Source organism: Panthera pardus, unplaced genomic scaffold (assembly GCF_024362965.1).
Source record: "Panthera pardus isolate Hobbes unplaced genomic scaffold, ASM2436296v1 HiC_scaffold_21, whole genome shotgun sequence".
Taxonomy (NCBI): domain Eukaryota; kingdom Metazoa; phylum Chordata; class Mammalia; order Carnivora; family Felidae; genus Panthera; species Panthera pardus.
Window position 1 is genome coordinate 33,667,547 of NW_026526777.1, and position 18,151 is coordinate 33,685,697.

At 42.4% G+C, this 18,151-nt stretch overlaps 1 protein-coding gene across 1 annotated transcript in view; it reads left to right on the forward strand.

Annotated features, from left to right (window-relative positions):
- The window catches only part of C4BPA (complement component 4 binding protein alpha), a 52,270-nt gene extending 38,528 nt beyond the window's left edge, over positions 1 to 13,742 (forward strand). The window contains exons 10-12 of the mRNA XM_019430109.2: positions 11,224 to 11,397; positions 12,597 to 12,772; positions 13,329 to 13,742. Coding sequence (XP_019285654.2) covers positions 11,224 to 11,397; positions 12,597 to 12,772; positions 13,329 to 13,502 — 524 coding nt within the window. The 3' untranslated portion in view covers positions 13,503 to 13,742. The remainder of the gene's footprint in view (positions 1 to 11,223; positions 11,398 to 12,596; positions 12,773 to 13,328) is intronic.
- The last annotated feature ends 4,409 nt before the right edge of the window (positions 13,743 to 18,151 follow it).

Genomic DNA, 18,151 nt, shown 5'->3' on the forward strand with positions numbered 1-18,151 from the left:
TTTAATGTTCATAAGGTGCTTGATAAGCATACTTTCCTACGTTTTTGTGGCTATAATTTTTCAAGTTTTTTTTTTTTTTTTACTTTAAGTAGTGGTTTGGTTCTTTAAAAAATTTTTTTTTCAGTTTGATTATTGGGGTTTTTTTGGGGGTATGTTTTGTGTGTTTTTTTGTTGTTTTATTTTTTGTTTTATGGTGGGGGTTGTATCCTGTTTAAGAAATCTATCCTAGTGGCCTTAGTCCCTCTCTTCATCCCTTGCCTGGCATCCTCAGCCCCTCTGTCTACTGCCTGGTGGCTCATGTGGCCAAGCCCACTAAGTGCACAGGCAAGGCGTGTGCTTATCCACTCTGCTGTGCTCAGGTAGGCGTTCAAGGCAGAATGCTCAAGGCTCCTGGGTCACTCTGTATGCTTAGCTACTTGATCTAGCCTGCTTCAACTAGTGTTCCAGCCATATGCCAAATCTTTTTCTAGAATTTAGTTGTTTCGACCTCAACAATCATAACATTCTTTGACAGTCTGCTGTGTGCCAGGTGCTGAGGGTACAGCAGGGAATAGACGAACACACACTCCACAAAAGCTGATAGTCCAGGGCAGGAGCCAGCTACTAAACATTAATCCTATCAACAAAACGTTCAAATAACCACGGTATTGTAAAGAGAGGGAGCGTCCTGTGTCAGGGATGGAGCGGCATGGCCTGGAAGGAAGGGCCATTGGAATCATCGGCATCCCCCATACTGAAGGACGTTTTATTTTCCAGAGATTATTCTTACCACGTAAAATGCCGTTTCATAGTCCAGCAATTCTCTTCCCTAACGTCTGCTTGTATTCAAAAATGTTCTGTCAGGTTATGGCTTTAGAAGCTTAACAAAACATGGCAGTAAGTGGAAAGTATGCCGTTCCCTTCTCTAGGCCCAGCTTTTAATTATTTTGGTCCTGGTGAGGTAGTGGAACTGGAAGCAAGCCAAGTGGCGGGTCAGCCAGCCAGACCACTTAGCACCTGAAAAGTCCCCCAAGACGAAAGCAATAGAGAACGACTTTATATAGACGGCAAGAGACAGACGACTAAGTGGGCAGGTATCAGGACAAAGTTTAGTGGAAACTCTTGAAACACAACAGTTCAATTCAACAGAAGAAAAGACATTCTGATGAGGATGACGATGAATCAATTTAAAATCTTTAGCAGACTGGAACTTCATGGAACAATTTTATGACAGACAATACTTGGCAGGAGTTAAGGTTGGAGTAAATATTTTCTTTGGTTATTGCCTGTATGCCTTTTAAAAATAAACTTGTGCCAAAATAGATATAAATAAAGGGGGGGAAATAAAGAAATGGTATCTATGTCTGCCCTAAGATCACAACTGTATTTGCCCATATTTTCTTTTAGGAGATTTATGGCTTTACTTTCACAGTTATATTCATGACCACCCCAAATTGTCACGGTGTGAGTAAAGAACCAAGATTCCTTTTTTTCCCATGTACATATCCAATTGACCTGGTGCCTTTTATTGAAAGGACCTTCGTCTCCCCCACTGCTCTGTAGTGTGTCAGTTTGTCATAAATCAATTGATCATGCCTGCTCGGGGCTTATTACCTGACTCTCAATTGTTAACCTTTAGTCCATTTGGTTTCCTACACGAATACCACACTATCTTATTTACTGAAGATTCATAACGGGTCTTGATATGTGGCCATGTAGTTCTTTGGTTTTGCTCCTCTCCTCCCTTATCCCCTTCATCCCCCCTCCATCTCTCTCCTCCCTCATCTTAGAGATTGCTCTTACAACTTTTGATCCCTTACATTCCATATGAATTGTAGAATCAGCTTATCATTTGTTTAAATCAAAATGCTATTGATCTCGATTATGATGCAATGTATCCATGGGTCAGTTAAGGAGGCGTTGACATTTATACAACGTGATGAAGAAGGAGTTGTTCTGGGGTCTTCTCCACCCTGGTAGAGGCAGAATGTTCCTAGGCATACTCCCCTAAGTAATAGATTCAGGATCCCATACTTTAGATGGAAATTCTTTGACACCGTTGGTTTGCAACACTCCTGGTAGCTTCCCAGCTATAATGGGAAACTGACCCCTCTACGAGGAGGGCAGGGAGAGACAGAAGAGGCAGGCCCCTCCAGATGGGTGGTTTTAATAAGCAAAGGGAACTGACATGTGAGTACTGTCCTGGGTGGCGGGAAGACAGATGGAGCCCTGTACCTTCCCACCAAATCTTTAGTTTATAAAGAGGCCTAAACTGGTTTCAGTCGCATATACCATGCAGCTGTTCTCAACACCACATCACTATTTCAAGGATATGTCCTTCAAGCAGCCTGGAGGAGTGAGAAAGGGAGAGAGGAACCCACATTCCAAGGACAGGGGAGGCATGGGAGCCTTCGAGGGTACAGGCCCAGCTCATAGGCAAACTGGTGGTCCCATCGTTCCGATGACGTTCCCCAAAAGGCACAATGGAAGGAGCTTAGGATGTGAATCCGATCTGGGTTCAGAATCTGACACGACCACTGAGGAGAAAGGTTTGGGGGAGATTTACTGGGTCTTTCCCAGTTAGGTTCCTCATCTGTTACATGGAGCTATAACACCTATGTCATATTTTTATTTGAAGAAATTAAATGCAAGGATTTATGTAGACGTTGGAATATGATTAATAAGCAGAAGTGCTTTCTAAAAAATAATCTTCTGTTAAACTATTGAAATCACCTCTTTTATCTGACATCCTCAGGGTTTATTCTAGTTCCTCTTCATAAAATGAAGCAACTGTATGGTGTGTTTATCCACTTTCCTTTCTCTCCAGGGAAGGAAATTGAATTGTGTGCTGTCATCAATATTACAGACGGATGCACTTATTTCTGAGTCACTTATTTCTGAGGAATGTTCCTCTTTAGTTTTGAGAGCTAAGCACTTTGGTTGTTGCATGCTTCATTTGCACTTACCTCAATTCAGCTGGGCGGCATAGGTCATTTTCAGACATTTCCCAGTGCTTATGATCCTCTGTGGATGAATACCTGTGTATCTTTAAATGACAAATATACACAGCTGGTCCAAGAGGGAACACACGAAATTCAGGTTGGTAACTTCTTCTGTGCCCTTGGCAGAGACTAAAAGAAATAAGCTGAGTGAAAGACTAAGGCAGTGATTAATGGACCAGTCTTCACCCCGATAGCTATTAATAAGCTAAGTCTGGAAATGAACAAATATGCCTTCTACCATATAGAAGTTAGTGCTTTAGTTAGAAATACAATGCTAGGCTGGAAGCTCCTTCACTCCGATCCAGTGCCATTGAGAAAGTCGTGAATTTGTCGCGACCTTCTGTCCATTTATCACGCTTGATCCTCTCCCACTTAATTTTCCATGCGCGCTTTATCTTTGCTGTAAACACCACGCTGAGAAATTTCCCTTGACTCTCCAAATGGCGTAACCCCACAATTGATTACACTTGGCATCATAGATACTCAAGGAAACTTCAATACTGAGGGAATAATTGCTGTTTTGACTATATTTTTGTCTTTCCACAAGGTAGACTTGCAAGCTTTTTCTATTCCAATTAGGCTCTGACGGGTGTAGAAATAAAATTGAACTACACGTCTTTTTTATTCCTGCCTTTCTACCGGGAATTCACACCGGTGCATGAAGACAGGACACAGCAGGAAGATGGCATAGAGCAGCACCTCGCCCTCATCCCTGAAGAAACGGCCACGCATCCCGGACCATTTTCCTCGTTTATCTAGAATTCTCCAAGAGAAATATTGTCTGTAGGTAGACAACAAGCCACCAAGTGCCCCCCACAACACTGAGAAATTCTCGGGGTCACATCTATAAATCCTCATGGAATCCGAGAGAACATTCATGTCAGGCTCATATCATTCTCCCAAGACCTGGAGCTTTATTGGAGCCCCATCAGATCCTGCCCAGTACTGAGTGTACTTAATTCTGCCCCTCCCCTTTAGTGACTCAGACTTACTTTTGGTTCGGGCATCAATTTCCTACTGACTTAGAGCTTCACTTCAGCCTCATTCGGGGCATCTGAGAACACTGGGTCGCAGCGCACGATCTCTGAGACTCTTCACCATGTCCCCCAGGTTGCAGGGAATTTTCCCAGCACTGTGTCTCCTTGGGGTCTTGTCTCTACTGCAATGCCCATTTGTCCTGTGCGGTGAGTACACACATGATAAGGAAAGGGGGTGAGTTGAAACCAAGGTATGGAAAATAATTCCTGATTAAGAATTAGTTACATATAATCGTATGACAATAATTCAGTACAATTTTGGAGAAGAACCATGAAGTATGTATTGAGAAATATATTTAAATAATTTTAGTCCTTCAGATACAGGCCATGGTAACTCAGAACACATAATATAACAAATCTAAGAGCAACCCATCTAGTCACAAAAATCTTTTAATTTTAATTTAATTAATTAATTAATTTTTTACAAACAGTGCCATGACACTATTTCTTTTTAAAATTTTTTAATGGTTATTTATTATTGAGAGACAGAGAGTGAGCAGGGAAGGGGCAGAGAGAGAGGGAGACACAGAATCCGAAGCAGGCTCCAGGCTCTGAGCTGTCAGCACAGAGCCCGACGCGGGGCTTGAACTCAAAAAACCGCGAGATCGTGACCTGAGCTGAAGTCGGACGCTTAACCGACGGAGCCACCCAGGCGCCCCTTAATTTTTATATTAATGTATTATATTTAAATGGATGCTGTTCAATTCTTAAAGATTTCAGTCTTTCACAGGTTTCATTATTTTTCTATGGCATTAATAACTGAGTAGAAAACTTTTGCCAACCAGAAAGTAAAATTTTATATTATCACAAACAATGAGCGAATTTATCAGAGTAAGATTACAAAGCCCTGTATACACTGAAAACATTATATGAGTGCAAGATATCGTATTGCAAGTCAGGGAATAATTGTCCTTAACCACTGAGCCCCGAAAGGGTTGTCAGGACCTACAGGCCCCACCAAGGTAGTGCTGATTATAAATGCAGACATGAGCGTTTTTTTAGTTTGTAAGTGGAAATATGCCAATAAAAGTAACATTTCTTATTCATCTGCCAATACAATCTCTTCTTTAAAAGAAGACTATTTTGGGGCGCCTGGGTGGCGCAGTCGGTTAAGCGTCCGACTTCAGCCAGGTCACGATCTCGCAGTCCGTGAGTTCGAGCCCCGCGTCAGGCTCTGGGCTGATGGCTCGGAGCCTGGAGCCTGTTTCCGATTCTGTGTCTCCCTCTCTCTCTGCCCCTCCCCCATTCATGCTCTGTCTCTCTCTGTCCCAAAAATAAATAAAAAACGTTGAAAAAAAATAAAAGAAGACTATTTTAAAAATATTTACATCCGTGTCCCTTAAACCATTTGTCAGAGCATTTAACATCGAGCATTTTGCACAGAATGACAAAATCACTCAACAGAGAAGAAATTTCCCCAAGAACTATGTGTTTTTCAATGGCCTATGTTTTCTAGTTACATGATGTTGGGTGTTTTCCAAATTCTGATGATACAAGGATTACCTGCCAAGCAGAAGAATGCGGAGGTCCAAAGTGCCCTCTTGTCATCCTTTGTCAAGATTAATTTCTCGAGCCCCAGAATGATCCCGTGCTGTTCCGGCTTTAGGAATGTTCCTAAGCGTATAGAATAACTTCAGAGTTTTTTTGTAAGCGGAGTGCTGAAGCATTTTAGTTGGGAAGTTTTTTTACCTCATCATAGTGGCAGGTATTTTAAGAGAAATTTCAATGTTAGGTAGAGAAGTTCATATATCCTGGGTGATTCTCCTCGGTTGGAAATTGAAATGGCTGCCTCTGTTCTTCCAAAGCTCAGCCACACTCCCAACGCTCTCATTGTTTTCCATGAGTACCATTACCTTGGTCTTCTTGGCCTCCTCTTCCTTTACAAAACAGTGAAGGTAGATTATGTTCAGCAAGTCACTGAGACCTGCCACAATACCTTTAGATTTTTCTGGATTTATCCCCGTCTCTTCTATTCCTTCAATACCCCACCTTTCTTCTGGTCCATGTTCAGGATAACATACACTGCAATCTGTCTCATTTCGGTCTCTGAGCTTGCCTTCTTCCTCATTTTTCAGTACCAACTTATTGCTGCTGTAAACCTTTGCTCACATTCTCGCTCCAAGACAAAATTCCTGCCTGTATCTCATCCATCCAAGCAACTTTTATCCAAAACGTAAGATATACTTCCAGCCTCCCTTAGAAAGTGTTACCTTATGTTTTCTCCCTTGGCTCTCTCTGTCTCTCTCTGTCTCTCTCTCTCTCTCTCTCTTTTTTCTTTTTTATGCCTATCTTGTTGGTATTGCTTGTCTTTGGACACATTTTTGTAAACTGACTGAAGTTGTGTTTTTGCTAATTATGTGGTTATGACTTATTTTCCAGGCCTTAGGTTTGAAAGCTGAGAAAGTGGGGTCACATGCTTTTATATACCCTGTAAGTCACATGCTGTTATATCATCCTAAGAGTATGAGGACCTCAGACAAGTAATTTTTTTAGTATGTATTTATTTTTGAGAGAAAGAGAGAGAGACAGAGAGAGAGCGTGGGGGGCAGGGAGGAGTACAGAGAGATTGGAAGACAGACGATCCGAAGTGGGCGGAGCACTGACAGCAGTGAGCCTGATGCAGGGCTCAAACTCACAGACTGTGAGGTCAAGACCTGAGCCAAAATTAAGAGGTGGACACTTAATTGACTGAGCCACCCAGGCACCCTGAAACATCATAGATTTCTACATATTAATGTTGTGTCCTATGACTGTTCTGAATGTATTAGTTCTGATAGGTTTTGGGTGGAGTCTTTAGGATTTTCTATATATAGTATCAGGTCCTATGCAAATAGTGATCATTTTATTTCTTCCTTACCATTTGGATGCCTCTTTTTTTTTTTTTTTCTTGTCTGATTGCTGCAGCTAGTACTTCCAGTCCTATGTTGAATAAAAGTGGCAAGAGTGGGCATCTTTGTCTTGTTCTTGGTCTTAGAGGAAATGATTTCAGTTTTTTGCCATGATCATTATGATGAAAAACTATGGTTTTTCATATGTGACCTTATCATGTTGAGGTATGTTTTCTCTAAACCCACTTTGTTGAAACTTTTGGTCACGAATGGGTGTTGTCTTTTGTCAAATGCTTTTTCTGCGTGTTTTGAAATGATCATATTATCTTAAAATTTTTCCTCTTATTTGTTTGATGTATCACATTCATTGACTTGCAAATATTAAACCATACTTCCATCCCTGGTATAAATCCCACTTGATTATATTGGATGGTCCCGTTAATGTATTGGTGAATTTGGTTTGTTAATATTTTGTTGAGGAATTTTGCATCTGTGTTCATTAGGATTATTGCCTACATTTTTCTTTTTTTGTGGTGTCTTTTTCTGGCTTTGGTATCAAGGTAATGCTGTCCCCGTAGAATGAACTTGGAATTTTTCCTTCTTCTCCTTTTTTCAGAATAGTTCGAGAATAGATATTAACTCTTTATTTTTTTTAAAAATAATTTACTGTCAAATTGACTTCCATATAACAGCCAGTGCTCATCCCAGCAAGTGTCCTCCTCAATGCCCATCATCCACTTTCCCCTCTCCTCTACCCCCCATCAACCCTCAGCTTGTTTCTTAACTCTTCTTTAAACGTTCGGTAGAATTCATCTGTGAATAGTGAAGCTACCAGGTTTGGGCTTTTGTTTGTTGGAAATTTGAAAACCTACTTTAAACTCATATTTATTTTACCCGTTAGAGTCTTATTGATTTAATTCTGTAATAAAGTATATTTTTTAACCATTTAAAAGTCAGAAGTGAGGGGTACCTGGGGGCTCAATCAATTAGGCATTTGACTCTTGATTTCAGCTCAGGTCATGATCTCAAGGTTCGTGAGATAAGGCAACAAAGAACCTGCTTGGGATTCTCTCTCCCCCTGCCTCTCTTCCCCTCCCTGGCTCATTCTCTCTCTCTCTCCCTCTCTCTCTCTTTCTTAATATAAATGAATAAACTGGGGCACTTGCGTGGTTCAGGTCATGATCTCGTGGCCCGTGAGTTCGAGCCCCACATCGGGCTCTGTGCTGACAGCTTGGAGCCTGAAGCCTGCTTCAGATTCTGGATTCTGTGTTTCCCTTTCTCTCTGCTCCTCCCTCTCTTGCGCTCTGTCTCTTTCTCTCTCTCTCTCAAAAATAAATAAACGTTAAAAAAAATTTTAAAACAGATAAATGAATAAACTTAAAATAAAGAAATTATTAAAAAAATAAATAAAAAGCAGAAGTGAAATGGAATTTATTTCACTGAAATAATAGAATTACTTCTGAAATAATCAGAAAATCTGATTCAGTGTGGAATTGCACTCATGACTTAAATACAAGTATTTTATACAGTATTACCTAAATATCAATGTTATAATTTAGAAAACATATCAGTTTTGGATATTTTTATTGTAATTTATAAATAAACGAGTGGTGAGAGTATTTGAGTATGCCCAAAAGTATCCCCATTGTAATGCTAGTCAATCTCCTCATGTGAAGAATAGGACATTTTAATTTGCTCTGATATTTTCTTTACCTCAAACTATATCAAGTTCTACCTTAAAGTAGTTCTACTAATGAATAAGAAATTATATCCTTATATCAGCTCTTATTGCATTAAAATTAAAGACCTTAATAACTCTTTCTCTTAAATTTGGCATCAAAAAAGAAAACTCCTGGCCATATGCAAGAATTTAAATGTCTTTCTGTGCATTAGTTGTCAGGTGGCTATAAACTTTTAAGGACAGTTTTCCTCCTGTGACTGAGGCAGCGTAAGCTATTAGCGGGGTTAGTAATGCTGTGACCCTAGTGAACACACAAAGCGATGGATGTCATTTGTCATTGCTTTTGAATACTTCTGAAAATTTACATTTTCATGGAGGTTTCATCCCACTTCTCGTTTTGGAGGCTCCTGATGAAATTCTTTAGTTGGAGGGAAATGACTGGGTTGGAGTCCTTTAGCAATCGGGGGCAAGGAGAGCAGACCCAAGTGTCCCTGGTACCCTCCTCTGTTTCTCCAATTTCTCTTCAGTGGTGACATCCTCGGAAGGGGGAAATGAGCTTATTATCCATAGGAACTTCACTGAAGTGATTTTACTAACCTTTAGTCTCACTTTTAATTTTTTAGAGGTATGTTGCCCAACACCAGAGCTGAAGAATGGCAAAATCAATGAACAGAGATCTAGTTCTGTCAGTAGCTGTGATTTTTTCAACGGAGATACAATTTTATATACGTGTCATGAGAAATACCAGTTTGAAGCTAGATGTCAAGCAGATGGCAAGTGGTATCCCAAGACACCAACATGTGATGAGAGTAAGAGCTTTTGGATTTGTGTTATTTTAGATGTTTCTTTGTATCAAAGCGATGGAGATTATTAAGGGAAGGTTTGAAATTCGCTAAAAGATTTTGTATACCCTGCACGGTTTTTGGAGTGGATAAATTTGTTAAAGAACACTGCCCACCCCCTATCCAACTTTCCTCCCCCCCACCCCCCATTGTTTATTCCCATCTTCTTGACCTTGCTTCTTTGCTTTGCTTTGCTTCGCTTTGCTTTTCTGAATCAGGAAATCGGCCCCATGTAATAGATCAGCTGGACTTTTCAATTATTGCCTCGTTTCTCCTGGTATTTTTATCTTTTCTTGCCTTCTTTCTGATCCATATGCCTTAATCTGCAGTTTAATACCCACTCAAACCTATTTGAAACCATCTGTCTAAACTTGCTTCCTTTCTTCCTCAAACTTCCCTCTTACCTTCTGCTGTCTCTTTGTTCACCTTCAGACTCTGCTCAGTGTGAAATGTCTACCTCTCCGTCACCAAGAGCACTTAGGTGAAGGGTCCCAAGCACAGGAGCCTCTGTCTCTGTGAATTGCGATCCATCACCTTCCCAGGATGCGGATGCGTCACCCACCTGGCAACTCTCCAAACCATGTCCTCCTAAGATTTTATGGAGGCTTACCCTCTGTAGCATGATCAATTATTGGCACTGCTTCCCCCTTCTTTGGAGAGGAGAGTGGGGCTGAAAAATTCCATGCTTTATTCATGGCTTGGTCTTTCTGGTGACCGGTTCCCACCCAGGAGCCACTGCAAGTTGCCTCAGTAGAACAAAAGATGTTCTTAGGGTTCTCAGCACTTAGCAATTTACAAGGGTTTAGGAAGTCTGCATCAGAAACTGGGACAGATATCTATCTATCTATCTATCATCTATCTCTCTATCTCTCTATCATCTATTGATCTATCTATCATCTAGTTCTAGATATCTATATATATATGACATCATGCTAGATTCTTCTTGTCCATGATGTCATATGTATATCTATAATTAGATCTAGATGACATATCTATCTATCTACACATTAGCTTTTTCTTGCCCATACAGCAGAATTAACATGATGCCATTGATATACTGGATCAGTGTGGATGTCCAGATAGTTGTAGTATCTTCAGGCTCTATTATGACAGGGACAAGTGACTAATCATACCCAGGTCTAAAACTACAAATGTGTGATTTGATCATTTCATGTGTATGCTGTTTTTGACCCTTTTTTTTTCCTGATTAGGATGAAAAGAAGGCATTAGCTAAACCAGTGACCCCATTTACCTGAGGATAACTAAATCTACTTTAGCAAAGATGCCCCATGTGAAATGAGACTAAAATGTTCAGTTTTCAATACTTTACTGTAATTTCCCAGAATCCTAATTTTCCTGGTAGACAGATTGGGGAAGTAAATGTCAATACGATGGGAACATAGCTTTTGTTCTTCAAGAGTGGCACCAATTTTCCCATTTCCACTTTCCCCTTGGTATATGATATAATTTTTAATATAGTGTCTTTGCTTCAGGGGGAGTGGTAGGACAGTATCAGTATTTTCTATTTGATTTCTTGAACATGACTTGTCCTACCCCATAGACTAGGAACTCGATATGGGGTTTGGACCAAGTATTAATTTTGTTTATTCCCATTATACTTTTGAAGATATTGGCAATGACCATCAAGTGGTCTAATGAGGGGGGCCATGGTGGCTCCTCAGCCTGAGGCTGATAGGAGGGCAGCCCAGGTCTTGGGTTTGGCTAAGTGATCCTATGGGCAGAGAGGACGACAGGACAGAATGAAGCCTCCTACAAACCACGCAGATTCTGGTGTAAGCTATATTTTACATTTTATAAGCTCATGTCCTGTCACTTTTATCTCTTACCATCAAGGCTGTGATTTTCCTCCTACCATTGACCATGGATATTATGTGCGAACTCAAGCTTTCAGTGTATTCGCTCGTACGGAGGTGATATATAAATGTGACAAAGGATACACTCTGGTTGGTGAAGCTCGACTCTCTTGCAGTTCTTCAGGCTGGTCTCCTGCAGCCCCTCAATGTAAAGGTAACTCCTGCTCCCTTTCCAGTCAGGTGGGTGGAATGTCACAAAAGCACCGAGAGTACAGCTTCTTCCTGCCAGGGGCAGCACAGAAACATTTGATGTGGTTGACTTGAAATCATTACTGTGTTCCGGATGCAAACATTACAAAGGGGCTACATTAACATCAACCTCCCCAGTCTTTCTCCCAGTCATAAATCTCAGCCCGATTCCCACTTTCAAGAAATATTCTGCAGGTGCAACATTTGATATATGGCCTGTAGCAAAATTTTCACTGAAGCTTGCTCTGGCATGAACGTGGGCTCTCATGGGCTAATTCCAAACATCACAAAGTGGCCAAGTCCTTCCATCAGAGCCCCGCGCAAATGCACCCCCTGCCCACGATGCAGGCTGCATGTGACCATCCGTAGTGGGGACAGGACGAGTCCAGATTGGCTCTGATTTTTACATGCCCACAGGTTACTAACACTTTGCCATCAGCAACTGCGGGGATTATTTGTCACCACAGGCTCCGTTGCACACAGGGGGCAATAGGAGAAGAGGGTGTCAGATACCCGGGAGTACTGAGTCCTAACTTGACTTTTTCTAGACTATAGAATACCTAGTCTTGCTGGGATCGAGATGGGAGGGATATTGCTTTGAATCCTGAGAACCTGGGGTCACATGCTTTTATATAGCCTATCATGTGACCTATCATGTTTACATGTATGAAGAGCTCAGACAAGTTTTTTGTTTTTAACATGTTTATTTATTTTTGAGAGAGAGAGCGGGAGAGGGAGAGGCAGAGAGAAAGGGAGACAGAGGATCCGAAGCAGGTTCTGTAGTGACAGCAGAAATTCCTACGCGGGGTTGAACTCCTGAACCCTGAGATCATGACCTGAGTCCAATTTGGACATTTAACCAACTGAGCCACCCAGGTGCCCCTCAGACAAGTTTCTTAACCTGTCTATATCTCACCTTTCTCCTAGTAAAATGGGACTAATAACAGTCCTCCCTTCACAGAGCGGAGAGAATCATATAAAATGCTTAGCTCGCGTCTGATATGTGGTCAGTGCGCAACAAAAATGCTAATGAATATTATTGCTACCGAATAAAAGACAAAGCAATTAGCAGCACCCATGATAGTTTAATCTTATAATCCTAGCCTGTTGTCGTGTCCTTTTTCTTAGATTCATGGATTCCTTGAAACCATGTTTTCTTTGTAGCTTTCTGTCTGAAACCGGAAATAGCCCACGGAAAGCTGTCCGTGGATAAGACTGAATACGTTCAAGCTGAAAATGTCAACATCCAGTGTGACTCTGGCTATAAGTTGGTCGGTCCCCAAAGCATCACTTGCTCAGAGAGCACAACCTGGGACCCCGAGGTGCCCAAGTGTGAGTGGGTAAGTGGCACAGTTCAAGGAAAGTTCCAGTCCTATCAAACCCTAAAAATGGTGCCTCTCCACAAGCGCTGTCCCAGCCAGCAATGGTGAGATCTGACTTGTCAGGATTTCCTCCTGAGTCCCTCCAAGGAACTCTCTTTTATCTTGAAGCACTGTGGTCCCTTAGGAGTGACAAGTTTTCCTCTCTCACTGGAGATAGGAAAACCTGAGCCCCTCAGGGAGAAGAGGGTGTCGGATGCCCGCAACACTGAGACCCAATTTGACTTTTTCTAGACTATCTTATATTCTGTGTTCCATTTCTGGATGGTCTCAGAAACAGCCTCTGTCTTCACAGAGGCCCCTTGTGAAGCTGTCTGAGAACCCGTCCCTATTCATCTAGGGAGGACTAAGTTGGGGCCCGAGGTGTTTTCTGTTTTTCCTGCTCACCCGCAAGTTCTGGGCTTCGCCTTGGCCCTGAGCCTGTAGCCTTGTCATTGTCAGCAGGTCCCACCTCCCCCACCCCTTCTGATTTGGAGAGAAACCAGTCAACCACACTCAACACCTATGTCTCTTTTAGGTTGTGCCTGAAGGCTGTGAGCATATGCTCGCAGGCAGAAAGATCATGCAGTGTCTCCCCAGCCCCGAGGATCTGAAAATATCCCTGGAGATGTATAAATTGTCTTTAGAGATTGAACTACTGGAATTGCAAAGAGACAACGCAAGGAAAACAACTGTGGACTCCCCACTGTAATTTCTCCCAAAAGAGGGAAAAACACGCTGCCTTCAATTCAGCGCGGATCACTTCAGCTTACCAATGCTCCTGTCCCCTTTGCACCATCATTCATGGTAATAAGTGTCTAGAAAGGACAATTTGTTCACATTTAGTGCTTTGAGACTCTAGAATTATTGATCATCTCGTGGCTCATGTTTTTGCTTTCTTGGACACCAAGTGCCCATGATTCTTTCAAGTAAAAAATTTACGTATCAGAAACAGTTTTGTCTGTGTGGTCATTACCACTCTGTCTTTAATGAGGAACCTGAACAAACCCATTGCTTAAAGTTGTACCTTCACTTCATTGTAAGGGCCTTGGACATGGATGTGGGCTCACAGAAAAGCATTTCTCCAACTTGCCTCACCGCACAGTTTCCCATGTGCAAGTCAGTCGGCATCTAGATGAAATGTCGATACACCCTCAAATCCTCGTCCATTCTCCCCCCTTTGAAGAGAGTCACGTCCTTTACCAAACCCCATGAACCTGGCCTCTGCCTCTCTAATGCTGCCCCTCAACTTCTACCTGACACGAATGGGATTTGTGTTTGTGTCCGAACCTCTTGATTCCTTTTTTAGGGAACAAAGTCTAAAGGCTGCCGAATGTGAGGCCCACCTGATGGCCACCTGTGTGTTCCCAAGTCCACCATCTGATTTGGCCCCGTTGTCCTTAATGGAAATGTGACGCGGCCTGAGCGACTATCCCATACGTGAGGAGAAACCCCCATCAATCACCTGTATATCTTGGGGCATCCTGGAGGCTGTTGTTCCTTCTCTCACCACCTCCTCCGATGGCTGCGTCCTCTGAACTCGCTCCGTCAGCGAGTCTCTTCTCTAGGGGAACGTTGGCCTCTTTGTTTCAATTTCCCCAAACGTACTCTGCAGAGGCACTGGTGTCCCACAGGCTTTCGCTGAACTTTACATGTCCCAGATGGGCTGGAACTGCGAGAGAAACCCACTTGGCATGGAAGGTTCCACTGAGGGTCCTGGAAGCCATTTGTCTGCCCCAGCCTCTGGGAACCCAAGAGATGTTTATTCTGGATTGCATCTTAGACAGAGGTTTGTGGGTGACTAATTTCCTCGGAAGGTGGCCCCAGAAAGCACGGTGAGCGAGTGGGTAGCGGGATGAGAAGATGAGAAAGGGAACACAGCGAAGAAGGGAGCTTTCTCGGGGTGTCGACTGAGGCTGCAGACAGGTGTGCAGTTCCGAGACTGTTCTCTGAGAGCCTGTGGATGACAATTCTGCAGAGTCCTTCCAGGGATGAGGACCCGGAACGTTTGTCCACCAATTCCCCTCTCCCATTGGTGGAGACTTGTTCCAACATCTTCGACAGCCAACCCTGTGGGCCCCCTGGGCAGTCTCCTGTGGCCAGGGAGCACCATCAGGCACAGAGACCCTGGTGGCCCGATGGCTCTTTGGCTCTGCCTGCAGTAGCCTCCAGGGTCGGGACGTGCGCAGGGCACACATGGCCTCTTCCAGTTTCCTTTTCTCTATGGCTCTCTTCTGACATCTGTTCTGGTCTACCTCTCTCTCTCTACTCAAAACCCTCCTTTTATCCGATCCCTGCACTATTTTATATCAGTTGTGTCTACCAGAATTCTTTTCAGTTTCTTAGTCATTTACTTTTCTATCTGCCATTGGACTCTGGGCTTATCGATGTATCTTTTGTTATCTGCAGGCTCGCAAATCAAATTCTTACTAAACCTTCCTGAAACACAACTTAATTAAAATTTACAAATAAGTGAAAAATCCATTATGACCAATATTGAGTTTCCCTCTTGGGTTCAGGGCGTGAGGATGTGCCATGAGCCCCTGGCGTAACTTAGACATTTTCACAGGAGGAGTAAATCTGCTACTCACTGCTTAATGTCCCGTGCATTTTAAATACCATTTTCCACTTTATTTACTGAAAATCTGATCTATGAAAGTAGAGAAGACTGTTAAGTTTGCCGGTGAGACCAAGAGGCACCAAAAAGACTTATCAGCAGAATTTATAAGAGAGGAGCCTGTTCAATCTGAATCTCATTGAATCTTGGAGGAAGAGAAAGGGAAAGAGCCTAAATAATTTTATACCAAATATTAAGAATAAATTTTAAAACATACAGAAAAATAATTGCCATTGCCTTATCGGGAGGTGGGCCAACGCATCACAATAAAAAACAAAAACAAAAACTGAATGGCCAACAGTCTCACGTCAGCAGGAGCTGCGTGATTGTAAGCAACGGAAACCCTAACACATTCCCACTTTATTTTATTTTATGTAACATATCACTCTTTATTTTGATAGCCTCCCTAGCAGTTCCCAGTAATAAAAATAATTGTTCATGTTATATGTCAGGTATCGAATTAAGCCCTAATATTTTTCTCACTTAATCCGTAATTATCCTAACAGGCTGGAATTATTAGTCCCATGAAACAGATGGGGAACTGAGGCTCAGAAAAGGTTAGTGAGATGCACCATGAAGGGTGGGTGGGAAGGACAGTAATGGGATGATGATCCATTTCTTCCCGGGGGGGGGGGGGGTCCACTCATTGTTGACGCCCTTGTTTCTGGCGTTAGAAGTGTCTCGGGGGTGCCTGAGCGGCTCAGGTGGTTAAGCGTCCAACTCTTGATTTCTGCTCAGGTCATGCTCTCATGGTTCCTGAGATCAAGCCCCAAGTCTGGTTCCACCTTGAGAACAGAGGGAGTCTTGCTTGAGATATTCTCTCTCTGTCTCTTTCTCTGCCCCTCCCCACTACTCGTGTGTGTGTGCACCCACATGCTCTCTCTCAAAGTAAATAAACATTAAAAAAATAACTGTCTGGACATGGACCATCAAACCTGAGTCTTTGAATTCCTCCTCCTCTGCCTCTCTGAGTGGCCCCTGTAGCAACAGGTGCTCTTTGGTCTGTCCTGCAGCCTGTATCTGACTGGGTACATGGGGAATCTGCTCAACATCCTGGCCATCCCCTTGGACCCTCACCTCCACAGCCTCATGTTCCGCTTCCTTGGCAACTTGTCTCTTCTCAACATCTGCTTTCCCTCCATCACCGTCCTCAGGATGCTGGTGAACCACCAGTGCGGTCACACCATCAACAGATGACCATTTTATGTATTTAGCTTCCTGAAGTGGAGCTTTCTATGTACTTCCAAGGCCCACATGGCCTGAAAAAGAGGATGTTAACCAGTTCCCTAAGGTTAGATATGGATAACTATTTCCCCACTTGCTCTCACTAATTTTCACTCACCTTCTCCCACTAGCCAGAGTGATTAGACCCTCCCCATGTCCCCCCTGTTGCCACCAAGACTGGCTCACAGGTCTTCAATCCTTAAAAATAAAATGTAAATGCTGCTTCTCATTTTCTTTGTTAAGTGCTATTTGAATTAGTTTTATATCTTAAACAAGGTATTCCACTGGTCATTTACAGTAGAATAAACGATTTTTGTTTTTGAGAATAGAATGGACACCTAATTTGTACTTCGTATTGTACCATAGCACTGCATTCTGCTTGCAAAAACTCATTCTTGAGTTCACTGAGTGATAGATACTTAGGTAACCAATGTTTTACGTGTGTTATATATTCAGAACACTTGATGCATTGTTATGTAGGTGCTCAAAATGTTTCTAGCAGCCGATCAGAGGTGCATTGTCAAGCCACCTACCTCTGTGAGTGACCTGAACCCACGGGAAACTATGAAGGGGCGTCAAACACAAACCCGAGAGTTATCCCACTCAAACCGCAAAGGAGCTGGTGTTTTGATACAGTAACTTCTATGGATCTTAAGGTCTGCTACTGGGAGGTGTTAATTACCTGCTATGTTTGACCTGCTGGGCATGTTGTCGGAGTAACCTTCAATAGTTCTTGAAAAAACCTGAGCAAACAAAGCAGATACTGCCTTTTACAGGTTTTCAAGAGTGTGCCAAAGCAATAGAACCCTAGTAAAATGGGTGGGAACTTGATAGCATCTGCTACCTACTTAATATGAATGGGTGATCTCACATCTGTAGCCTCGCCTTCCTGCTCTGCGTTTGCTTCTGTGATTCATGTTCTCCTGTTTCTTGGTTTCTTTCCTCTATTTACTGGAGGACTTCCTCAATAAGCTGCCTAGGAGATGACACGTAGAAAGTAAAATACATATTGCACTTCTACATATTTGAAATTGTTTTATTTGAATATTTGGTTGATAATTTCATTGCAGGTAGAAAACTGGGTTAAAAGTAATTTTCTTTTAGAACTTTTAAAGAGGATCTTCTTTGTACATTAGTTTCCAGTATTGCAATCGAAACGTCAGAAGCTTTATTTATTTATTTATTTAAAAAATGTGTTTAAAATCTTTATTTATTTTTGAGAGAGAGAGAGAGAGACAGAATGCGACCGGGGGAGGGCAGAGAGAGAGAGGGAGACACAGAATCTGAAGCAGGCTCCAGGCTCCGAGCTGTCAGCGCACAGCCTGACAGGGGCTCGAACCCATGAATTGCGAGATCATGACCTGAGCCAAAGTTGGACACGTAACCAACTGGGCCACCCAGGCGCCCCCAGAAGCTATTTTTATTACAGATTGTATAGGGTTTTTCTCTTTATCTCTTTTCTTCCATAAGGAAACGCCTTCATTTTTTTCTGAGAAATTTTCTTGGTAGAGTTTTTTCAG